Source organism: Peromyscus maniculatus, chromosome 21 (assembly GCF_049852395.1).
Source record: "Peromyscus maniculatus bairdii isolate BWxNUB_F1_BW_parent chromosome 21, HU_Pman_BW_mat_3.1, whole genome shotgun sequence".
Classification (NCBI taxonomy): Eukaryota; Metazoa; Chordata; class Mammalia; order Rodentia; family Cricetidae; genus Peromyscus; species Peromyscus maniculatus.
In genome coordinates this window covers 62,015,668-62,042,158 of record NC_134872.1, presented here as the reverse complement: position 1 = coordinate 62,042,158, position 26,491 = coordinate 62,015,668, and the positions used below count along the sequence as shown (strand labels likewise).

General features: G+C 38.9%; 1 protein-coding gene and 1 long non-coding RNA gene across 5 annotated transcripts in view; one reads left to right on the top strand and one right to left on the bottom strand.

The window, feature by feature from the left end:
* The window catches only part of Adgrb3 (adhesion G protein-coupled receptor B3), a 732,632-nt gene that overhangs the window by 557,715 nt on the left and 148,426 nt on the right, over positions 1-26,491 (top strand). For all 4 annotated transcript variants that reach the window (XM_076557962.1, XM_042265766.2, XM_076557963.1 and 1 more), the window contains 2 exons: positions 24,224-24,350; positions 25,946-26,049. In XM_076557962.1, coding sequence (XP_076414077.1) covers positions 24,224-24,350; positions 25,946-26,049 — 231 coding nt within the window. The remainder of the gene's footprint in view (positions 1-24,223; positions 24,351-25,945; positions 26,050-26,491) is intronic.
* LOC143269976 (uncharacterized) lies at positions 229-26,362 on the bottom strand. The gene is made up of 4 exons (XR_013046791.1): positions 26,275-26,362; positions 24,275-24,339; positions 8,405-8,476; positions 229-406 (listed from the first exon to the last, which is right to left on the bottom strand). It is a non-coding gene; the product is annotated as an uncharacterized LOC143269976 (long non-coding RNA).

The following is a 26,491-nucleotide window of genomic DNA, read 5'->3' as shown; positions in this document are numbered from 1 at the left end:
TGTGCCATAAATTCTCTCTTATAAATGAATACATATAAAAAAAATTGTCAAAGCACAGAGAGCCCTGGGCAATGCTGTGCTTGAACTATCAGGAGAAGTTTTATAGAAGAGAGGGTATGTGACCTGGGCTGGGAAGAAATACTTATAGTATACACTGGGGGGAAAGAGGTAAGAAAGAAAAGACACATGGATATGAATGTATTTGCTGGGCATGAAAACTCCCTTTTTGCTCCAGTTGTTATTTAAGAGTGATATTGCATCATGATGTCATCTTAGTCATAAATTACCATATGAGGTACCGGTGCAGATTCTTCAGCAGACCTTCAGTGCTGCAGTCTTTGATGCCTGACTAGGTTAAGAGTTAAAGCATCCCGTGGCTCTGCTGATTCAGACATACTTCATTTTTCTATTAAAAGGAGACAGCCATTATATTAATGGAGCAATACTTAAGAGCTATATTATATTAATGGAAAGAAATTCTGGCAAAGGTCAACCAAAAAGTGACCAAACAATAAATTGCTGACTATCTATCTATCTATCTATCCATCCATCCATCCATCCATCCTTCCATCTATCCATCCATCCCAAGGCCCCAAATCTGCTTAAGTTTAAGACTAAACACTGGGGAACGGAATTACAGTATGGTAAGGTCTTGGGGTAATGACATTGGAGCATGCTGGGTGTCAAGAAGAAATAAAAAAGTTTCTTATTGCCATAAGAGGTACAAATACCACCCTCTCGATTTCTAAAGTACCACCATGCCCCTCAAGAGATACTGACTAATTACTGATGGAAAAAGTGAAGAAAATTGCCAAATCTGAATCTGATAACCAAGTCATCAGAGCTCACATCACCAGAAATATGAATAATATAGATCATGTGCTTGCTGATATATTATACTAAGGAAAAACAAAACATCGATTCTGTGATATCCCTGCCAAAAATGCATAACCTCAAACTGTTATTGAGAAATACACTGAAATCTAAATAAGGAAACATTCTGCAACCTAAGAGGCCATTTCTCCTCAAACTTACCAATGTTATGAAGACAAAGTCTTTGAACTTTCTCTATCTGAAGAGTAAGTACATAAAAACAAGTAAATGCAGATGGTGGCTGCGTACATGCCTACAATTCCTGTGCATGAGAGGCAGAGGCAGGAAGATCACTGCAAGGTCAAGGCCACTGTGATATAGTTACTGGGTTTCAGGTAAGCCAGAACTATAATGAGACCTTGTCTCAACAATGAAAAACAAAACAAAAAACAAGTAAATGGAGTGTAAAATCCTAGAATAGATACTGGACGATACAAAAGGACAGGAGGGGCAAGCTTGGAGATAAGTTAACAGTATATATATTAATATTAAATCCATAAATTAGACTAATTGTATGGTGGTTATGTCAGATTAAAACATGAAAATGTAGTTCAAGGGTCTCCAGATAGTCTATATACTATGTAAGTGTCTGTTGTCCAGATTTTTTTTTATTTAAAAAAAAATTTATTTCCTGTTACATGCCAACCCCTGTTCTGCCTCCCTCGCCTTCTCCCGCTCTCCCCCTCAACTACCCCCATCTCACCCCCACGGAGGGTAAGGCCTACCTTGGGTAGTCAACACAGACCGGCATAAGAAGTTGGGGCTGATGTCCAGATTAATAAAATAAAAATATTTCTTTTAAAAAAGGAAACATGTCCTAGATCCTCTCACCTTCTTTATTTTCTAGTTCTATCTTTAAAAACAGAAGAGGACAACAAAACAAATGCATAATACATATTTCAAATATATCATGCTATAAAACAAATGTCCATTGTTTTCAGGACCTACGTACTTTCTTCTTAGGAAAAATATGAACTAAATTTAGTTTTTCTCTCTTGAATTAAGAGTTGTAAGATTGACAGGACATAATATACCCTACCCCTCCATTTCCTGAAGATTCAAGGAGAAAATAAGACATTCCAAAGCCATTTATTTTGGCCCTACCATTCCATCATAGTAATATTCCTACAGATGATTTCTTGGCCTCTTCCTATAATGAAAACAAAATTTTCTGATTTCTTGTTAGAGTGAAGAAGTGTCCAAATATCTAGCTGTCTTTCACATAGTGAAATAAATTTCTTAGGTCTTGATAATCCTTACAAGGATATGGATAACCCCTTTAATTCTTTCCCACAGTTGATTCAAATGGTGAGAATTTGTTCAAGTCTCTTGAATTGATTTCTCTACTTTGACTTCTTCTGAGGGGGATTTTATTATCTAAATACTGTTTATTTCACCTAGCATATTTTTATGGAGCTACTAAAACTGACTAATACTTTAAATATTTTAATGGTGTTGATGGCAGAGGGTCTTTTTCATCTCCCTAAATGCCTCGTAAATGCCTGACAATAGTAGGTAGAAGACAGATAGACATCCCAACCTAGAAGCACTTATGTGTCTAAACAGAACTACAGCCCATCTCTAAAGTCTACTGCCTAAGGTCATTTGCAACAGAAAATACCCAGGATAATACAGAATGGGTTCTCAATGTTTGAGTCCGGATCAGGTATTCCACACAGAAAGAAGCTAAGAAATTATACAGGCTCCACGCTTTAATAAACAAACATGTCACCCACAGGGCTCTGTTGGGGCTACAAGTAAGTTCTTCTGACCCCCCCGACACACACACACACACACACACCCAAAAAAGGACAGTATAGACATAAATAAGGCTGAACAAGTTACTCAGTGTAGCACCTTTAAGAAAAGCCAGGATGGACAGCAGTCCAGAATCATATTGCCCTGGGGAGATCGGAAAGAGGAAGAACTTTGGGATAAAGAGCCCCAAATCAAACTCCTTCCACAAACACAGAAAATGTGTTTCCCATGATAGTCACAATTGTTTCTTTATTTTTAAGATTTACATATTTTATTTTATATTTATGAATATTTTGCATGTCTGTATGTACATACACCACATGCATGCCTGATGCCCATGAGGTGGGAAGAGGGCATCGGATCCCCTGGCACTGGAGTTACAGATGGTTGTAAATCACAGTATGGGATGCTAAGAACAGAATTTAGGCCCCCTGTAAGAGCAATAAGTGCTCTTAACTGCTGAAACATCTCTCCAGCAGGGTGGTATTTTCAATTCCAAGGAGAGTAATGGCGACCCTTTTCATTTCTTTATAATAAATAAGGAAGCATGAGGTGAGGCCTAAAGCTGATTTACAAGGGAGTGGTCCGTCCTCAATGACCTTCAGTTCTGCTCATTTCTAACCAGCCACCTAACACAGGGACTGAAAAAAAGATGTTTTAGAGCATGAAGAGGTAGACAGCACACAGATTAGAGTGCAAGACTCAGTATAACATCTGTTTCTCTTTCCCTTATCTCTCAGTGTTGCAGTTATAAACTATCTATAGCTCTGTAGCATGGCTGGTGAGGGAACCACCTTAATACGGCAGGATGCAGTGCTCTGCTCAAGGTGGCCTGGCTCAGGAAGAGGAAGTCTGACATTACCCAGTAGCTCAAGGGCTACAGTGTGTCCCCACATGGATACAGCTGGGACTTGATTTGCTAGAAAGACACAGTCACAGGTGAAGCATGTGTTGCCATGATCCCTCATTTGAGCTGTTGGATGAATAAAAACCTTGATTCGTTTCCATTTACTGTCAGATTTTGCTGTCAGGTTTCTATCTTTCGGTCCTTGGCTCCTTCCTAAGGATGCACGAGTTAACACTGAAGCTAGAAAGAATAAGACTTAGAGAGATGGCTACTTCCACCCATTTCTGTACAGGATGTCCTTTTAGAAAAGGAACAGGTCTGAAATAGGTGATAAGTAGTTTGTCTCAGAACAGTTTATTTTTAAGTAACACCCTCTAGCATCCAAGAAAGAAGGTCTTGAATGGATACTTGTGCACACAACATTAATGACTTTGGTGAATATCTGCAACTCTTATTTCCGTCTGAAAGAATGATATAGAGCAACCCAATCTTACAGCTCAAAAGGAAGTAGCCTTTGTGATATTAATGTGAAACCTTTTGTTCTAAGTTTCCGTAGATACATAGAGCTGAATATGTGGAACCCATTAGTGTCAAGACTAATTCTGCTAGCAAAGGAGTAACTCACATTTTAACTAACAGCTCAATTTTGAGCTCTGTTAGTAACTTTTGCCCATCTCTAATGTTTCTTTTGCATTGGGATTTTAGATAAGCCATAGCGCCTAGCAGATTATGTGCTGGTTTAGATGTAGAAACCAGAATTCTGTTCATCTGTACTTTGTCTCTCTGGAAAGAAGGGAGAGGAGAAGAAAAGACAAGCTGAGAAATCATGAAGGGCAGTCTTTTTTAACTTGCCACATCAGATAGGAAACAGACACTAATTCTTAAGATATGAATAAATAAATGCCCTAACATGTTTGCACTTGCTATTAGTTCAAAGACAGAGAGCCTCAAAAAGCAAATTCTTCCTCTCTTGTGCTTGACTTTCTGTAGATCCTCGGCCTGTTTTTATAAGAGACTTTGTTCTACAAATCTGGTAGCTAAAGGAGCCTAATTAGGTACCAAGACATCTGGAAGAGAAGGAAGGTCACTGTCACTAGACTAAACTTGAGCTAAGGAGAATTTGTGTCATCACACATAGTGGAGTACATGAATCTTTTCCCCAAGCTGCATTTAGTTCACAGGATAAGATCACCATCACACGGGCATGCTGCTATAGACTTCTATCAGCATTTCTCCTAGGTTGATGCTATAAAAGCCACTTTAGTCATGTGAAACTGTTTGCATTTAGTTTTGCATAACTGTGGCCAAAATACCTGAGAGAACAGCACAGAAGAAGATCAATTTATTTGGGCTCACAGTTTTTGAGGTCTCATCATCTCCTCCATTTAATCTGGGCCTGTGGTGAGGTAGAACATCACAACAGCAGGAGCATGTGGAGGAGGCAGATAGGCAGAAGAGGGATACCTCTAGGACCTATACCCTAGGACCCTCTCCAGTGAAGGCAGCCTCTTAAAGTTTCCAGAAATTCCCAGAATAGTACCACAAGAACCAAGCATTGAGCACACGAGCCAGTAGGGGACACTTCACACTGAAACAGGAACATGACTGCTTCAGGATATTTTGCTGTTTCCCATCTGAGTCTGTCCCGGAAAAAAAAAAAAAAAAACGAGCACAGTTAAACTCTAAACCATCATTTAATGGCCTCATTTAGAGATGTTTGAACACAGGTAATTTGTTTTTGTCTTGACACTGCAGAGTTGGAAGTCTGCTATTAGCAAAGTCAGTTTTATGTTCCACTATGACACTAAACAATCTTCACACCAGTCTTCCGAAAATGTATCCTCAATAGGAAAATCTCTGCTTTTATGGAGTTGTCTATGAATCGTTGATAGTTAGCTACAGAGTAGGCTGTTCCTATCTGATAACGTTATGTTGTCATCTGCTTCTCTGTGGGGAACTTGGAGTCCCCTTCTCAACATAAAGTCTGCATCTGTGACAGATACCATATGACAACTATTCATAAAATCAGTCAACTAAATACACAGGCATTTTTACATGTTAACAGAAAACCAGAACTGAAGGACACAAGGAACATGACTGGAGTCTGCAGCTCCGAAAGGATTATGTAACTCACAGGTAGATGTGCACAGTGTCCTTGGTTTTATGACTGAGTCAGTAAGCAAAATTAAAGTAGTGGTTGAGCTGCTTCAGTATCTAAGTGGATTTATTAATGTCCACGTCTCCAAAAAGGAGGTGGATGCATGTAGTTAGTATAGCAAAAGTTATATTTTATTATGCGGAGGGTCATTACACAAGGTTCACATTCTAAATTCCTATCTTCCCAAGGCTTCTCACCTGTGTGAGCTGAATGTCAGGTCCAGTCTCTCAAAGAAGCCTCCGATTCAAGGGTCAAGATCCTAGGGGAGACTCTTCATCAAGAGCAGATCAAGGTGGCATCTCTCCAGATGTGCAGAGCAGAGCAATGCTCTTGGGCATCCTGGGGTTCTAGGACTGTATCTAGTTATCTTGAAGGACTGATGTCACTGTGTTCTGGTTATCAGGTGCACCGTTGGGTATAGTGGGGATCCTGACTAAGCTGTTTCTACAAGTCTAAAAGGCTTTCTATACTCATTGCATTCCACATCTTCAGTGAAAACTCAAGTTAAACTTTCTTGTTACTAGGAAAATATGTCAAAAATTTTGATTCCCCACTCTTACCTTATGGCAATAAACCCTATAGTGTGATGTGTTGTTATACCAGTTTTTGCGAAACCCACAGAGACCACCAAGGAGCAGGTGTCCAGTGCAAGCACTTAAGGGTCCTTTTATTGTCAGGTTCAACCTGAGCCACCACCAGGCAGATGGAGGGAAATGTGGTGGTGGCCATGAGCCCAGGTGTAGAGAGTTTTTATAGGGAAAAAACTATAAGCCGGGAATTACATAATTGGGAATGGATAGAAGGGATATGGGGCAAGGTGATTTTTGGAAACTATTGGTCTAGACTTTTGGTGTGAAGCCACATTTGAAACTATTGGGTTAGACTTTGGTGGGGAACCACAGCCTGATGAACAGGATTATCTAGACTGCTCAGCAGGATGATCTAGATATCTTCAAGGGCCATAAACCACAGACAGAATGTCTGAAGGAGCATACTGTTTTGTATCTGTTCAAGTTGTCATGGCACATTCCTGAGGTCCTTCCTGGAACTGAGTACAGCAGGTGGTCTAAGATGGTGGCCCTGCGGTAAGATGGGGTCTGTATTGCCTTCACAGTGTATGTACTGTGCATTTTAGTACTGGACCTAGAACAGCCAGGAGTGAATTATGACAAGAACAGGCCAGGTTTATACCTGTGGAGGTGTACCACCTATGCTAGGGAAGGCTTTGGCATTAGAAGCCTTAATTTAAGATGCTTAAAATTTTCCCATAGGAATTTTTCTCCTGACAGTGTTTGTTTGTTTGTTTGTTTGTTTGTTTGTTTGTTTGTTTGTTTTGCCTAATAATGAAAACAAGAAGATTGGTGTTTGATATTTTGGGAGGATTTTTATCCTGAAATAAAAGTGGTTTTCGATGCACTAGTACTTAGCTTTTATATACTTTATTTTCTGAAGCCTCCAAAGAAATCTTTTTTTTTTTTAATGACCTTCAAAATTGTCTCCAATGAAGAAATTTAGTACTATTGGAGTATTATGCAAAGTTTGATTTCCAAATAATTAAATTACAAGCATTATCCAATCCCTCCTCTGTGAATTGTTTTGTTTCCAATATGGCTGTTAACCCACTGCACCTTACAAATGAGGACTGACAGTGACTTGGTCACTTACAGAATATTAGCCACTCCAGAATTGTCAGTGTTGTGGCTAACAGTGTCTGCAAATGCTAAAATAGAAACCAGAGCTGAAAAGTGACATTGGGTTCTCACACCACCCACTCAACCACAAGAGAACTTCCCTAACAATGGAGCAAGCAGGAGGCCATGGAAGCTATGGCCTGGGTGATCACATTTAAAAATCTCACTGAAGGAATCCCCTTGTCTTCTGAGCTCAAAACACTGAGATCCACTCAAGAGACAAATGCCTTTAAGAGCCAAAACACAAAAGGCTTTGCCTGCTCATTAAAATGTTAATTACGCCATTGAGGGCTCAGTGCTGTCCTTGAACCATGAATTTTCACTCTCTGCCTTATTGATTAACTGAAGTATCAGCCTGCTGGCCTAAGCGGGGAGAGAAACAGCATGGCAGTAAGGAGACAGGATGCACCTCTTTATATCGCAGTGTGTATTTCTTTAGGCTTTTGTTTGTTTGTTTGTTTGTTTGTTTTTGTTTTTCAAGACAGGGTTTCTCTACATAGCTTTGCACCTTTCCTGGAACTCACTTGGTAGCCCAGGCTTGAACTCACAGAGATCCGCCTGCCTCTGCCTCCCAAGTGCTGGGATTAAAGGCGTGCGCCACCACCACCTGGCTTCTTTAGGCTTTTTGAGAAATGGGTTTCTGTACTTCTCTCTCTCTCTCTCTCTCTCTCTCTCTCTCTCTCTCTCTCTCTCTCTCTCTCTCTCTCTCTCTCTCTCTGTGTGTGTGTGTGTGTTATCAGCATGCTGGTCAGTGGTCAGGATCCTACAATTTCTAATTGGAGTATAGATTTTACAGTTTTCTTAATAGGTACTTAGTGTAGGTGAGGTGTGGACTTGACTCCACATTGGAGGACAAAACTTGGATTTTTTTTCCAGTCTTTAAAAGTCTCAACCCATGGCATGCTGCCAAACACACACACACACACACACACACACACACACAGAGAGAGAGAGTAAAACATTCAATTTTTGTTTTCAAATCAGGAAGGTGAAAGTCCATTTTCTTTAAATTTTGAAAGTATTTTAGGACATCTAAATTGATGTGTAAAAAAAAAAAAAAATCTTCATTTCACTTACCAGTAAGTTCATTAAAGCACTTTTGCTCTTTCAAATTTTCCATCAAATTTGACAAATCACCTTGTATGGAATCTGAAAAATAAAAAACCATGCTATATAACCCTTTTATAAATGCTCCTGCCTCTTCATTCCTCTATTCTGTATGCACTCTCATTAGTTATGGAATTCGACATGGGCTCCCAATGCCTTCTGACCATTACTTTGTGGTCAAGTGACCGTTATGTTAAAAGTTTATCTTGGCAAATCACTCAGTGGTTAGGTGGGTAGTAGGGAGTTTTTAGGGATGTCTGAGGACTCCAACCAGTCAGCAGAATCTGCTTTTCTACTATTTCTTTTAACATCAGTCCTGGCTGGTTTTATGTCAACTTGACACAAGCTAGAGTCATCTGAAAGGGGGCAGGGTTGTGGGGGAACCTCAATTTAGAAAAGGCCTCCATAAGATCTGGCTTCAAGGCATTTTCTTAATGGCTGATGGTAGAGGGCCCAGTCAGTCCATTGTGGGTGGTGCCATCCCTGGGCTGGTGATTCTGGGTTCTGTTAAAAGGCAGGCTGAGCAAGCTCTGAGGAGCAAGCCAGTAAGCAACACCCCTCCGTGTTCTCTGCATCAGCTTCTGCCTCCGGGTTCCTGCCCTGCTTGAGTTCCTGTCCTAACTTTCTCTCATGATGAAATGTGATGTGGAATAAGCAGAATAAATCCTTTCCTCCCTAAGTTGCTTTGGTCATGGTGTTTCAGCACAATACTAACCCTAACTAAGACTGTTAGGGAATGTTAGCATTCAGACCTGCCCTTTGGGGACCCGCCCAGAGTCCTGACCATGTTATCTTACATAAAGTCCCCTTTAAGAAAAAATTCCTTCCTCCTCTCTCTTCTTTCCACCCTTCCTCCCTCCCTCTCTCTCTTTCTCTTGCCGCCTCCACTTTCTCTCTTTCCGTCTCTTTCTCTCTCTCCCTCTTCCCATCTCTCCCCTTCTCTCAATCCCCCCCCCCCCGCCTTTAATAATAAAACTTTCCACGTGGGTGTTGCCTGCATAGTGTGAGTGACTTTCCGCTATGCCTCCTTGCCCGACACCCACTGTCTTCCTCACCCACTGGGCACCTTGGCTCAAACCCACCAAGACCTCTCATTCACCATTTTACAACAAAGACATCATTTTACTGTTTCGAGGGAGTAGGTAAATTATGAACTCTCCACAAGAGATCTATCTTAAAGTTTCCCCAAAGGCAGAAGTTTATAAAATTCAATATGTCATGAAACATTATGTATAATTTTTGGGAGTCTTACTTCTCAGGTTATTATTTTAAATGCACATTTCCAAACTTTGAGTGAAAGGCTTCCATTGGGAGTCTATTGGTAATGGTAGTGTTCAAGGATGGCAAGATTACATCCCTTGCATTTCATGCCAGGATATGACATAGATTCTTTTCCCTGGTGGTATATAATTTTTCTTCGGATATTATGCTGACCACCCATGACTTAAAACATCATTTAGCTGTTGGCTGTGTAGTTCTAGAATCCCAAGCAGATTTGCTAACTCAAGATTCTGCTTCTCGGTATGTTTATAGTCACTCAAAGAACTCAGTTAAAATCAGTTCTTTTATTCTGTTTTCTTTTTTTCTTCATAGATGGCATCAATTACTTATTTCTCTAAAATGTAAGTGCTTCCCCCTGGACTCTGATATTACCAGAGACATTTTCATGTGACTCACTCTGACTGTATAGCCCACGATGACCTTAAATGTCTGATTCTCCTCCACCTCCTGAACCCTGGAATCACAGACCTGTTCTGCTCTATCTCATAAGCAATGCTAGCACTGAAACCCTAGGCTCCTGGCATGCTAGGCACACTACCATGTGAGCCACATCTCCACCCCTCCCCAGAGAATTCTGATAGACAAAATTGTTCATGTTGCCCGATACTCAAACATAATGTCCTTGCCAATAACATTATGCTGTGATGGTGTGATGATATATTGTGGGATTTTTGTTTGTTTGGGTTTTTTTGTTTTTTTGTTTGTTTGTTTGTTTTTTGGTTTGTTTTTTTGTTGTTGTTGTTGTTTTTTGTTTTTTTTCGAGACAGGGTTTCCCTGTGTAGCTTTGCGCCTTTCCTGGAACTCACTTTGTAGACCAGGCTGGCCTCGAACTCACAGAGATCCGCCTGCCTCTGCCTCCCGAGTGTTGGGATTAAAGGCGTGCACCACCACCGCCTGGCTATATTGTGTTTTTTATAGACCTTTTTTTTATTTTTATTTTTTTGTTTTGTTTTGTTTGGAGGGGTACTTGGTTGGTTGATTTTTTTTTTCTTTTCTTTTTTTAAATGGGACCACACACAATGGCTAAGGCTGCCTAGAAGTCAGTATTTATTCCAGAACTAGCCTCAAATTATGGTATTTCTCCTTCCTTAAGCTCCCATATGCTTTGATTACAGGCAGAAGCCATCACACCCAGTTCATTTTCATTATTCTTAATAATGCTTGGCACACTCAACTATTAAATAAATCATTGGCAAAGATATCCATCCTGTTGAGTTTCTTGATCACATTCTGTTGAATTTCTTGATAAGTGTAATAAGCTAGTGTCTAGTTGGTAACAGGGACAATGATTCCAGGTTAGACAGGGGCACATTCTAGGTGGCAGCACTCTAGTGGCACAGATGAAATTAGAAAACAAGTTTCTTGTTGTCACAGTTGTGGTTTTATTTTATTTATTTACTTTGATTTTCTGAGACAAGGTTTCCCTGTGTAGCAATGGCCATTCTGGAACTCACTCTGTAGACCAGGCTGGCCTCAAACTCAGAGATCCATCTGCTTCTGCCTCCCAGGTGCTGGGAATAAAGGCATGTGCCACTCCGGCCTGGCCCACAGTTATGACTTTAAAAACAACGGATAAAAACTTTGTGCAGGAGAAGAACATTTATTGTTCTGTAGACTCTACAGTGGCTACAGCAGAGATGAAAATGAGGAAGTGCTTTTGAAAGTGACCACAAGCAAATCCAAGTGTAATTTAAATTAGAGGGGTGGAAAAGTAAGAATTGTCTCTGGTATTTGTTGAAGCCATTGTTAACAACTTTTCATTGGGTTGAACTTATCTCTATTATGGAGTAAGTAAAAAACATTTAAATCCTGGCTTGTATTGAATGAGCTATTTCACTTTGAATGCTGCAGTGCTGGGATATTGATTAGTTCTTCAAAGAATTCAATACTTGCAAATGAGGGATATTAGGATTAATATAAAATTAATGTGTTAGTTTTAGATACATTGCGGTGAAGCACTCATTTTGGGTGGCCTATTGCTTTCTTAGTTAACATTTTACTAGGATATTTAGACCTCACTTGGTCTTATATCTGCATGTTCATGAATAGTAATACCCTGTTCAGCTGCTCCACTCATCCCTGTTCCCTCTCCACTAACACCCAGGTTCCCAAAATGGACAAAACAGCGTGAGCACAGACACATCTCTCTAATACTTGGGACCCCTGCTCAGAGTTAAAAAATTTTTGTTGCATTCAAATTGTCATTTCAACTAAATAAAATGTCCAATGAACATTTTTTTTGCATTATCATTGTAGGCAATAATTGGTCATATTTTTAAAGAATAGTTATCTCAAGATCTACCCTCCTAACTTCCTTTTAAAGTGATTTTGATAGACAAACTGCATTTTCATGGCCCTCACAGAACTAATATGTAATGATGTTGAGTGACTCAAGGCTACAGCCTTAACTAGCCTTTCAATTCCCTGTCTTAGCAACAAGTTGTTTAGAACTACAACTTCTTTTCCAGATTTGGGTAAGTGCTGCAGGCAGGTGCACACATATGTAATGACCATGAGGCTTCGGAAATACTTGCTTAGTGATTCCTTTGAATTTCTTGTTATGACGTCTTAGCTCATCAAAGACTGTTGGGCATCATAGATAGAACTTTTGCTGCTTTGTGAAAATGCTTCCAACGTGTATTTGATGGTTAAGGTTCAGCATTGTAGTGAGTTGCCCTAGAGTTGCAAAGTATCATGGGGAAAGCCACAGCTTTTGTACTCTCTTCCCAAGGTATGTAGCACAGATGTTTTGAGAAATGGTTGACCTTAATGCATCTAGACCTGTATAGTCTGTTTTACCAGGCGTGTTTCCTAGACGTTCAAAATAACAGACATATTTTAAAGGTATCTGTTTGCCTTATCACCATAAATAGGTAAAGATTATTTGTGTAACTAAAAAAAATCATTTTCTGATGGTATCGTCGTATGTAATCAATGGGAATCAAATAAGTCATAATCTGTGAACCAAACTCTTGCTATATCACTTCAACAACACACGATAAATCTTACTGTGGTATAAAAGAAAATATCCACATACTACAAAATAACTTAACACTTGAGAATAAAAGAGACCCTATTTAATATTGGAATACTTATATCCCTAATCCACATAAAATGACATGTAACTTTTGAAAGATATATTAATATTTCTTTTAAGATACATCTTTAGCTTTCTTGTGAAGGAGGAATTTGGTTTAAGTCATAAAAGTCCTTAAGAAGAAATTTATTTTCTACAAATGCATACTATCACTCAGATATTAGCCTGATTTTGTCTTATTCCTTTTCCTTTATTGATTGATTGATATTTCAAGACAGGGTTTCTCTGTGTAGTTTTAGTGGCTGTCCTGGATCTCGCTCTGTAGACCTGGCTGGCCTTGACCTCACAGAGATTTGCCTGGCTCTGTCTCCTGAGTGTTAGGATTAAAGCCTTTTCCTTTTTTTGAATTTCAAGAGTTTCTGGTGATAATGATAATATAGTTACTTAGGATAAACAGAAAAACCTAAAAATTATAAAAGATTATAAATTATAAATTATAAAAATTATAAAAAATTATAAAACTCAGTACCCAGAGGCAACCAGTATTGTCTTTTCAAATTTATTTCTACTCTTTTTACTATGTGTATTAAAGTTGGGAATAATCCTGTACAAAAGGAATATGAAGTATAAACCATTAGGATCAGGAAATGAGTGAGCTGATATTAAATTAGTGGGACCTTGGATGCACTTTTTTATTATTTTACAATGGTCTACTCAAATCCAGGACTGGCTTTTTGTCCAGATTATTAAGTAGTGGGGAAAGTAGCATATGTTTAAATGTGTTCTATTTTATTTCAATAATTCTGCTTTTTCAGGGTTGTGCATCTCAGCTGTTGCAGATTATGTCAGGCTAAAAATTGGTTACCAGCCCAGATAAACAGCTTTTTTGAGGGAAATAAATCCAAATAGAGTGAATTGTTTTGTGATTTTGAGATTAGCTAACACTCAATGTTCAAAGCATTTTATAATGCTTTGAAAATAAATAAAATAATTTATTGCCTATCCCTGCCTACACTCAGCACTCAAAAACAACTTTGAAAGTCTTGCTTGCTCTAGCTATGTATAGAAATAAAATATATTTTGTTGTTCATTAGACTTGCCATTCAAACTTCAGTTAGCTGAAATCTACCAACATTTTCAGTGTCATTAAAATTTCTATTTCCAAATGATTTTTCTTCTTTTTTAAATCCACAGTCCAAATTGTGCCTCATAAAATGAGCAATACAAAAGTTTTAGAAATTTCTGAGAAAAGCAAGAGTGGCATAATGAAACTTTGATATTGGATTTTCTACTATCTTATTGAAAAACAAATGATGTTCTTCCCATTGTAGTTTCCATACAAGATAATTTTTCTCTCTCCTTTTTAACATTATCATTGTGATTATGACTCCGAATCAATTTGGAAAGTCCTTTCTCTGCCTTGCTGCCTCCTGTTTTTATTTCTTGGTGACTGTTTAGTCCACGTCGTGAGATGTTAGAATATTGATACCTCCGTTGGCTTAAGTGAGAGTGTGCCCTTTTCCGTAGGCTCAGGCATTTTGACACTTGGTCCCCACTTGGCATCTCTGTCTGGGGAAGTGACGGGAGGTGTATCCTTGCCACAGGAAGTGCACCATTGGGGCGGGATTTGAGTTTCAATCCTCACCTCTCTTCTACTTCACTCTCTGCTTGTGCTTATGGTTGAGGATGTGATCTCTAAGCCTCCCAATGCTGCTGCTCTGCCTGTCCCCTGCTGTCCTGTCTCCTTGTGATGACAGACTCCTATCCCTCTGGAATCTAAAGACCAAATAAACTCTTCCATGAGTTGTCTTTGGTCACCACGGTGTTTGATCACAGCAACAGACAAGTAAATAACACACCACCGTGAAGTAAAGGCTGATTTCACAAAGATTTCATTTTCGGTTACCTGACTTGTGTGCAGTCTTTTCCCCTTCTGTTGCTGAACTCTTTGATGTCACACAGGTCTTTTTGTAACTTCCAGCAAATTAATTTCTGTCTGACCTCTACCGCACTGTTCTCTCAGTGTTCTCGGTAGCCTCCTCCATGCTCACAATAACCATTCTTAAACTACATCTGTAATTTAACCTTCGACCAATCACTTTGTTCATGCCTCCCCGTATGTTTTCTTTTTTCTACTGGGTTTTAATTCTCATTATTCTTTTCCCCTTTGGAATATTCTTCCTGTGTTCCTAACTTTGGCTGTGCTCTCTCACTGTGTTACCCCATGCTGACAGGACAGAGAATGGGGAACTCAAATCCTGGCCTCAAATCCTGGCACAGCCACGTATCATCTGGGTGTCCTGAGGAAAGTCACAGCCTCTGGACTCCATTTATTTCTTTTCAAGACAAAACAATAGCACCAAAGATAGGCATTCCAGGCCTTATGTAGGCATATTAACTAGGTTGAGAGATTCAAGCAACTTTTAACTCTAAACTGTTATCACTCATGTCTTCATGACCTAGATGGAGGCAGAAGCTCCATTTATCCCGGTTTTTCCCATGTGCAAACAGCATTTTTTTTTTCAATGCTTTGAGATGGGACATAGGAATCTCACTATATTGTTGTCTAGTTTGTTGTCAAATTTGTGGACTCAAATGATCCTCTATCTGCAGCCTTCTATGTAGCTAGAACTATCATCACCAGGCATCTCTCACCACCATGTACCATTCAGATTAAGTTTTTTTTGTTTTTGTTTTTATTTTTTTGAGACAGGATTTCTCTGGCTGTCCTGGATCTCACTCTGTAGACCAGGCTGGCCTTGAACTCACAGAAATCCACCTGCCTCTGCCTCCCAAGTGCTGGGATTAAAGGTGTACACCACTACCATTTGGTTGGAAAAAAGATTTTTAAAAAGCATTTTTTAAAAATACGTTTTAAAAGTATTTTTATTTCCTATTCCACTACAGTACCTAATACTGAGTAGATACTCAATAAAATGTTAGCTGTTATTTTCATTAATAGAATTATTATTATTATTTGCTTATTGCATAATTAATTATGACAGCTAGCATATTTTAACCTTTAATTATTAATAAATCATGATGAAGCACTTATACATATTTATAACCTATCTTCCTGAATGCTGTGCCCACACTCCTTTCTACTCTCATTATTTTTAATTTAAAACAGTTACAAAAAAAATGTTCCTGGCAATAAAACTGGTGCCACCATTCTTGTAAGTGATACTGGGTTATCGCAAGAGTGACATATTCTTGGTTTCAATGTGTATTTTATGACAAAACGGCAGCAACAATGTACCTGAAGGAAAATGTATATGGCGGCTCTCAAGTGCCAAAAGGCAAAGTGGAATTGTAATACCCCCAAAATGACTCAGCCCATTGCCTGGTGGAGGGGGCAAATATTTGTTTAATTCATACATAAATGAATTATATAAGAATGTCCATCTATATATAAGTCAAAATCTGTACTAGATATTCACTCAACAAATATCCATTAAGCAGCTGCCCTGTGCATGCCAATGGCCATTTTGGAATCAGAATACAGAAATAAACATAAAATTTATATTCTAATAGCAAAGTCCACCAAAGCTGGATTTCAAACACTCAATTTAAGATATTATGAATTTGGTTCCGATCACTACAATAAAGCCAACATTTCAGTAAAGGTATACAAAGGTTCTTGGTTTCCTAGTGCATATAAAGGTTGTCCTTACATTATACTGTAATTGATACTATGCAAGAGCATTATATCTTAAAATTGCTTTAGTGCAAAAGATTCTAATGATCATCTGAGCTGTTGGAAAAATGATACCAATTGAAGTGCTTGAGGCAGGGTTCAATTTTTGAATACATGCCATCGACTGTGAAGCTCAGTATGAGTTGTATCCATATGAAAATCAGATGTGCTCCAGAAAGCCAGCTCATACACCAGATCCTGATCCCACTGCTAGGGGCCCCTCAAACAGACTAAGCTCGCATATGCAGAGGGCCTAGTCTGGTCCCATTCAGGTTCCACAGCTGTCAGTCTAAAGTTCCTGAGTTCCTAGGAGCTTGGTTCAGTTGACGCTGTTGATTTCTCCATCATGATCTTGACCCTCCTTGCTCATATAATACCTCTTCCCTCTCTTCAACTCCCAGAGCTCGGCCTGGTGCTCAGCTGTGGATCTCTGCATCTGTTTCCATCAGTTACTGGATGAAGGCTCTGTGATGACAGTTAGGTATTCACCAGTTTGATTACCAGAATAGGCCAGTTCAGGCACCCTCTCCTCTATGGCTAGTAGTCTAGTCTGGAGTTGTCTTTGTGGATTCTTGGGAATTTCCCTAGCACCAGGTTTCTCCCTAGCCCCATAATGTCTCCCTCTATCAAGTTATCTCCCTGGTGCATGAACCAGCTTTCCAGAGCCTATTACCTGTGGTGGACACCTTGCTCAGCCTTGATGCAGTTGGGAGGGTCTTGATCCTGCCTCAACTGAATGTACCAGCCGTTGCCAGCTCTCCATGGGAGCCCTTACCCCTTTGGAGGAAAGGATGGAGAGTTCATGGTGGAAAGGCTGGGGGATGGGGGAGTGATGAGAGGGGATGGGATCTATGGTTAGCATGTAAAATGAATAAAAAAATTTCTTAAAAATTAAAAAGAAACATATATATATATATATATATATGAGAGAGAGAGAAGGAAGGAAGGAAGGAAGGAAGGAAGGAAGGAAGGAAGGAAGGAAGGAAGGAAATCAAATGTGATGTGTGCAATGGGCAACACAGCTCAGAGTAAGAGCAAAGAGAATCTCAAAAAGACTGAGTACTTTTTCCAATGTTATGGTTACAGAACAAACTGAGTATCATTGGTTTACAACAACTCTATCAGAATTCTCTGGTTCAAATATTGGGTTGAGCTTTGCTTATCTGTTGTGATATGCAAGGCTCTATTTTACAGGTTATCAAGTGGATACATGGTTTAATATAGCTTCACTCATATGCCTGCTAGATGGAAGAAGTCTCTCATCTTCAGTGAGGCTAGCCTGGACTATTTACCATCACAGTATCAGTTCAAGACAATCCTGAGGCATGGTTTCAGAAGTCATACAGTCCTTCACTACAACAGTGTCAGAATTTGTGACTATTTGAGAGATGAAGGAATGAAGTGAACCTCTTGATGGGAAGGGTTAAACAGAATCTGTACATTTTTTTTTAACCAACTATGGATAGAGAGTTATTAACTCACACTGTCTAGTCAGTGACCAGGACTCAGATAGGGTGGGATGAAGGCAGAGACTTTCCCACTGTTAGGGAACAGTGTATTTACAACTGAAAAGTACATTCTGAACTGAGGGAATAGCCAACACAGCATGCCAACGTGAGCCAACAAGGAGCTCATTGTAGTTGGAAATGACATGCAAAAATGAGTGTTTAAGAGATGGTGGTGGGGAGACGGTGGGGGGCAAAACAGTGCAGGGGTTGCAGACCATTGTAAGGACTTTGTATTTCACTGTGAGCCGGAGGTGGGAAATGAAAAATAAAAAAGACAAGAATAATTGACAGAATTTTTACTGAGTGATATAGTTTGACACTAGAATATTTCTGGCCCCTCTGCTTGGGTTGGACTTGAGAGAGGAGGCAAAAATGGAAACAATACACCAGGCAGCAGATTGAGTCAAACAAGAGATGCTGGTGATTTAGACGTTGAGGGCAGACCCGACAGCATTTTCTGCAATAATTTGTTGACTTAATAATGCAAAAACATATTGTAGGATTGCTGGTAGTCATCCTTAACAGGCTTTCCGTTTTCGTTAAACAACTACATTTATTTATTTTTATGTGTCTTCTCCCTCATCAAGCATTTGAAAATCATTCAATAAACATGTATTGACGTGGGCCTCTCGATTGGAATGAACATAATTACCAAAGAGATGTTGAATCTTTCAGAGATTATCACTAAATGATGACTGAAGCCAGAGGCAAATAGATGAGTCTATTAAGAGCCACTGGTACTCCACAGATTCTATGTCTGCTTGGTTCTGAAGGACAGCAAGTAGATTAGAGCTAAGACAGTGTACCTGGAGGAAAAAGCTTCCCTAAAACTGCCCAAAAATTCATGAAGTTAATGGAACATTTTTTTTTCTCAGTAAGTCTCTACTAAGTGTAAAGCAGCAAATCAGGGATTCAAACAAGATGTATATAATCTTTATATATAAAATATATATGTATATCATATATTTAGATATGGTTTTTATAATGTTATAGACATGTCATAGGGCAGCTTTATTGTATATTGTTTTAAAACACATTAGAAACTGGGACTGGTACCCTGCACCTATAATCCTAGCACTCAGTAGGATAAAATTGGAGGAATCTTGTGATTTTGTATTATGATAAAAATTAACATTTAAAAGGAAAATCAGTAGGGGTCTAGGGAGATGGCTCAGCAGTTAAGATCACCTGTTGCTCTTCCAGAGCACCCATTTCCCAGAACCTAAGAAGGCACGTCCAAACCACTTGAACTCCAGTTCTGGTTCCAGTAGATCCAATGTATTTGGCTTCTGTGGGCACCTGTACTCATGTGCAAATACTCACATGAAACACACACACACCTACACATATTTTAAAACAATAACAATAAAAATACAAATACATTTAAAGAAATCCCTAGTCTGAGAATAAGAGAACAAGCCTTGCTTTTTTACTCTTACTTAAAACAAGTGTCCTAAGTTTACTGCTTCATTTTCCTTATTCATAAAAGTGTTCAGGATAGACCAGTGGTGCTGAATAATAATGCCCAAGACCCACCCACTGCAAGCTTTCAAAGCCTTCTGCGTGATTTTAATGAACAACAGGGGTTGAAAATCGATGTGCTGTTACTTAGGTAACAGCAAAACTCTCTGATTTTATGATTCATCCTGTTTTGACAATAGTATCAATTGCTACAGATAGCAAACTCTCAGGATTTACAGGGTCCCAAATGCAGAGACTATAGTCAAAGACTTTCTACTCAGAATTAAGATCAGTTTCTCATTGGAACTCTAGATTATAAGCAACTTATCACAAGAACCATTTATACATAACTATTTGTGTGCAATGTATGTTTAAATAAATCGTGTCAATCACTTAAGTCTTAGAAACAAACTATTAGAAAGTAGGTTCCTTCAGAAGATGTACTGTTGGAAGGGAGCTACTCATTGCTAGCTCTTATCTGCTTGAAGCCTTCTTTTTTCTACTGTGATTCTGGGTAAAGAAGGTATAACTCTTCCTGAGAAGGAAGTGTAATCAGAAACTGTATATTAGAAGTTACTGTTGTAACTTTCGATTTTTAAGTAAGTGGGCTCAATATACTAGGTGGTAATAAACTTCCTAAAATTTAACTCCTATTAAAAACTATCCTGGGATACATGAAAAAGGATGGCTGATTTATAGAATAATAAAGTAGAGTATCTATTTTTACTGATTTTCACAAGATTAGATCCACAATATCCCGAAACAGTTTTGAAATGTATCACCACAAATTTTGCTAGTATTTTTTTTTAAAAAAAAACTAAACAGATTTTATAACAATCAGCAGATAATTGCCCCTTCAATTTAGTTTTTATGTAATTTTAAGCAATAGAGGATATATGCAAATGCTATATTTTTTAAAGAATAAATTTTAAAATTGCTACCAGTACTGAGATCCAAAAATCATAGAGGTAGGTGCTTAGAAAATTGGATAAAGACTTCAAATAAATACTGTATAAAACAAACACAGAGTCCTTATTCTTGCATTCTATTGCATTTTTCAGTTCACTTTTAAATCCTTGGGGCAAGAAAATGTTCTCCTTCTTTTAGCCAGCCTAATAATAGGAAGAAAGACATGTGCAGGTGACAGCTAATAGCTTACACTGATGAATGTAGGTGTAGCCAACAAAGAATCCACTGGTTGTGTGGAATTTCTGCAAGCCTAGTTATGTTTAAAGACTATTTGAAAAAAATTGCATGATGTACAGAAAGACATTATGAAAAAGAAATGTATGATTTTCAGTATAATATAGTTGCCTGTACCATCATTGCATTTACTTCTGACATCATTGGTCTGTTATTCATATTCTATCTTTACATTTCACACATATTTCACTGTACCTGATGTTTCCCTTGTGAATGACAACCTGAGCTTCATAAATTTAAAAAAAAAATCACAGTTACACCTTTTATTGTAGCAGGCAAATTATGACACAAAAATAATAGTGTGGTGGCCAGAACAGTGAACATGTTTGAAAAACCGTGTCCTGTGCAGCCCAGGACAGCTGTTTTGCTTCACATTAGCTTAACCACTTATCACTTTGTTCTACAATATAACCTTGAAATCAATCAGACATGTGTACCATGCTTTCAAAGAGTGATCTGCAGTGAGAGTAAGCCTTGGAACGTTTGAAAATATGGGCAATACATACCAGAGGGTTTATAATAACAGTTAGAGATATACTAGTAATTGAAAACCAACTAAAGTATTTATGAGGTTAGAGATGTAGCTCAGTTACTAGTGTTTATACAGCATGCACAAAGCTCTGAGTTGAATCACCAGCACTATATAAACTGGGCATGGTGGCACAAACCTGTAATCCCAGTAAGTAGAGGCAAGTGTATCAGAAGATCACCATCATTCTCAGCTACACAGGGATCTTGAAGCCAACATGATCTAGGTGGGAGTCTGCCCCCTCAAAAGAGGAGTTTTCAGTCATAAAATTGCAAGGTGTTGTATGAAATGATACATATTTTAGCATCAGAATGACATCACTCTTTTATGACTCAACTTTTAATAGTAACCAGATGTAGAAATTGACAGTTCCTCTCTCACCTTTCAGATCATCTCTCCTACCACTTTTTCCAAATTCTGGCGTCTTCGTACCAGATTTAGCACATTGTGTTTTGCATTTTTCTTTTAAATAAGGAAAAGCATGATAACCCATATTTAGTAATTCATACATTATTGTACATAAGATAAAGTCATTACAGGGGTGCTATTTTGGAGAAAGGTCAAAGGTGATGTAGCCATGAGAGGATCCACATGAGAAAGACATGGAGTATTTTGGGAAGAAGCACAGGGAAGAGTGAAGGGCTGTCACTTAGAAACCAGAGTTAGTTACCTCTCAATTTTGCCTGGGGCTAGGGGAGGTCAGTCATGCAATCATTGTACAGAGAAAAGCAAATGGACCCACTATTCTAAAGAAGTCTTGTAAAATTTACATGATCTTCAGAGTCTAGCAACACTGTATTGAGTCCACACTTTACATTTGACATTCAGAGTATAATGATGCTAATATCTTGAGCAATGAACTCTCATTAAATGTATATACATATGTAATGTTGTCTCCTTTGAGGTCTTATTTCCAGTAAATGTCTTTTCCTTGTTAAGATACTGGATTCATTTATTGGACATAAATTCATCGTGTGGAAGTCATAAGTAATAGACTCCATCTTGAGAGGACAGTTACTGCATTAAGTAAACCTGCCATCCATAGTTAATAACACAGTTGGAGTGTATTAAAACATGTCATATTCTTTTTTTTTTTTTTTTTTTTTTTTTTGGTTTTTCGAGACAGGGTTTCTCTGTGTAGCTTTGCGCCTTTCCTGGAGCTCACTTGGTAGCCCAGGCTGGCCTCGAACTCACAGAGATCCACCCGGCTCTGCCTCCCGAGTGCTGGGATTAAAGGCGTGCGCCACCACCGCCCGGCAACATGTCATATTCTTAAGTGTATCTTCTTCCTTTGAACTTTGACCAGCTGAGATAAATGTTTTTCATTTGGCCTTGACTGTTGGTTACACACAACACACACACACACACACACACACACACACACACACACACACACACGATAAGAGACATATAGCTAATGAAATAAGTTGTTTGCTACATGCCTATGATTAGGTAGAATTGTCATTTGAGACAGTTATACTGGAAGTAAAGCTAGCTTTAGTTTTAAAATATAATTTGTCATGGTTGAGTGATATCATGGAAGACATACAAAATTTTGACATGGCCAAGACTTTGAGATTTTTCATTAAAATCGGTCATAATTTTGCCTAATGGTTCTCAAATATAGTGTGTTCCTTTTTTAATCTCAACCCATGAATATTAAAAAGGCACAGCGTATACACACCAAAATGGGACAGTGCAAACTGTACTCTGTAGCTTAAGTTAGACATCTAAATGACAGAGAGAAACCGTCAGTGATCTCAAACACACTGTATGAGCATTTAACCCAGTGGCCTCGGGCATTAAGAAATGTAAAAGGCAAAACCCCAAGTACATAGAAACTAACACTAAGCCATGGGATTGTTTTGTTTTGGTTTGTTTTTCCTTCAAGTTTCAGAGTCATTTTTAACATATATAGTAACTTGGCTTAAATTTTAAATACACTCATACATACAGGTTTCCTAGCTGGAGAGTTTCCATGCCTGGGGGAGGGGCGGTGACAATTGGTGCATTCTAGCCAGAGCACGTGTAATGATAATAAAGTTGATTGGTTGAGCCTTGTAGCTCCCCGCTTTTCTCTCTTTCTATAGAGTAGTTCAGCAGGGGGTGACAGGGCTCTCCCCCCATCGCCACCAGCTCTACTAACAAGACGTAGGTTGATACCATTTTTATTGTTCTGCTGGGGTGGGAAAGAAACCATATGCTTGAGCATTTTAAATGGCTACACCAAAGGAAAAAAAAAATTGAACCAGACCCCTCCCCCATCCTGCTGGACTTTGGGGTGGGTTTATTCTAAATAATCAGTGGACTTGGGATTAGCGCAATGTTTCTGCGCCTGGACAAAGAGTCTTGAGGAGAAGAAATATTAAGGGCTTTAGAGAGGCATTGGACTAAGTGAAGTGTGGAGTGGGAAGCTTACATGTGAAACCCACCCCTCCCCTGGATACCAGGCAAAGGCAGTGAGAGTCGGAACCAGCTGATGCCTCTTCCCGTTTCCAGGGTGAAATTTTCACAGCAGCTAATTCTAAAGGGAAGAAAAATCCCTTTCCAGCCGCGGAGAAGATCCTATCACCCAAGCCAAGCTATGTAACCTTTTAGGCAGGCTTTTCGGAGAAATCCGCATTTTTTTTTTTTTTTAAAAGGCAGCATTCACGGTCCAAACCACGGGCCTGGAATCAGAGCTGGTATGAAAATATGAAAAGCCTCTTTACACTCTGAGTGTTTGAAACGATCCGATGAACATAGCAAGTGACTGCCAACGTTCGGCGGCTTGCTGGTGCCGCCGCTGCCGCCGTTCCTCGCAGAGGGCTGGACAGAGCTAGTCCTGATTTCAGCACCTCCAGCGCTGGACAGCTCCCTGCACGCCTCACCACCGCCTGCTTGCTTTTTTCCCACTCTCGCCTTGCATTACTGGAGATGCATCTAAATTACGTCCTGTTCAACAACAAGTAGATTTTTTTTTTCCTGTACGGGAATTACAGTAGGCGATTCTCTCAATTAAACTGCATTTTCTTCTTTACGGACTTGGCTGTCAGGCGTATTTATCCCGATCTCCCCTCCACCCCCTTTGCAGGAACGAGTCTTTGGGAACGTGGTCCACCCAGGGATGTAAAACTGTGCTTACCGATGCATCCCATACGAAATGCTTATGTGATCGGCTCTCTACCTTCGCCATTTTGGCTCAGCAACCTAGAGAAATAGTAAGTAACAAAGGGAAAACACGGCTTTAATGAAAAGGCAGGGACATTGTGGCGAGTATTTCTCCAGGGAACTGCATTTCAAAGGGGGAAATAGAAAAGGTTGCAGGGTGGCAAAAATCGGGTTCTTCTCCTCAGCTACAGTAGCTTGGTGAAATGAATTCTAGTTGGTGTGCGATAACTAAATTCCACTCAATTTTATGTCTTATAACTTGCTATTTTTGCAGTATAGTATTGAAGATGTACTCTGATATCACTAATATTCTGCAAACTTTCAAATAAAAATAATTGCCAACTCAACGTTTATTTTAAAGCTGGAAAGCTGTTCTGGGGGAATTTGTGACAGGGCTGTTAGGATAGAAAGAAGACCCCAGACACTAGAGCTGAACACATTGCATATCTGCATTGGATATTTTCAGTACAGGTTTTCTGAGGGTGTCCTTGGATACATGTGTATTTTTAAATCAAATTAAGTTTTCATGGAGACATGGTTGTTTGGAACTGTAAAAGCATTCCTTAAAAGCATGTAGATTTTTTTTTGCAAAAAGAAAAAGAAAAAAGAAATAGTTTCTGAAAGAGAGAGCTGTACAGAACAGTCCAAAAGAAAAGGGATGTTCTCACCAAATGTATTTTGAGAAAATTTTACAGAAAATAGAAATAATAACAAATAAGTATCCTGATAAAATATGACTTTCTGCCTAAATTTGGCCTAAAAAGAATCACTCCTTTTACTTGTTTTAATGATGCATATAACTAATAATTTGATACAGATTTTGTGGCATACTTAGTGCATTGCTTCAAACTTCTAATATAAAAATTTATGAAAAACAGCTGGTTTCATTAGGTATGGTCAGGCTACTGTCTAAGAAAAGAAGCCATTTGGATCAGTGGGTGTTTGTACTATTTATATAAAAGATTTTAAAAGATATAAGCTTATTTTTCAAGGTCATGGCTTTAGGGACTGATACTGGCGCTATGCAAATTATCTCCACATACTTTGTTCATGGGAAAAAAAACATATTTTAAGGTCTTAAGTATAGCACCCCATTTTCTTCTGTATACTTGGAAGCCAAGCAAGCAAAATGTAATGTGAGATTACTTGACTCCAAACAAAGTTGTCAAAAGTCTGAAAGTTTCCATTTTTCCCCCAGTCACTGTGTACCATAACATAATGATTTATAAATGAGAGTAGCAAGGTAAATCTTACCAAGAGTCCAGTGGCAAAATGACTAAACTGTACTTAGTTGAGGGGGAAAAAACATGCTACTTCAGATTTTACTCAAAGAAAATTTCACCTATGAATGATGATTAAGTTGTAGTTTGGGGTCCTTTAGAAAACTTTGAGTAATGGGCTCTAACCAAACATTCTAAACTCTGAAGACTTTATGACTTTGCAGTGTAAGAAAAAGGGGAGCTAGAATCAGTCCTTTTAGAGCTTGAGAATATGTGAACTGAGTGTTCTGTGGTTAATTATCTGGTAACTGTAACAACTATTTATGCTATTCTTGAGTGATAGCTTAGTTTCTCTTGAGTCTAGAATTTATTTTTATTCATGTGAAATTTCTCTTTCTTTTTCCCTTTTTCCCCCTAACTTACAGGTCATGGAATCTTCTGGGACCCCTTCAGTAACTCTAATAGTAGGCAGTGGCCTCTCCTGCCTTGCCTTGATCACCCTAGCAGTTGTCTATGCAGCTCTATGGAGGTATGTAGTTAATGAGTAGACTTGAGATGGAGACCTTGGTGTCTGTGTGTGAAAACAATGAATGCAGCAACGCATGTCCACTCTCTTCCTCACATATTGAAAGCAGGACCTTTATAACAGTATTAGAACTTCTGTAATAGAACTGGAACACACAGGAACTGGATTGACCTAACTTTCTTCCCTTTATTTGTCTGTGGTAAAAAGAAACAAAACACATAGGCATACCTTTCTTCTAGCTCACATTACTGTGTGTTTCAACACGTTCTTCACATGTAAGCACAACATTCTTAGGTCACAAGTTCCTTCTCTGTGATGTATTGTTCATGTCAGCTGCTGTGGAACCTCAGAACTTAATTGGTACAGTCAAAGTTCTCTCTACAGGAAGAGGATATCCAGTTCTCAAGTGCCAAACATGCTTTCAGTATGTCCTGCACAATGAGCG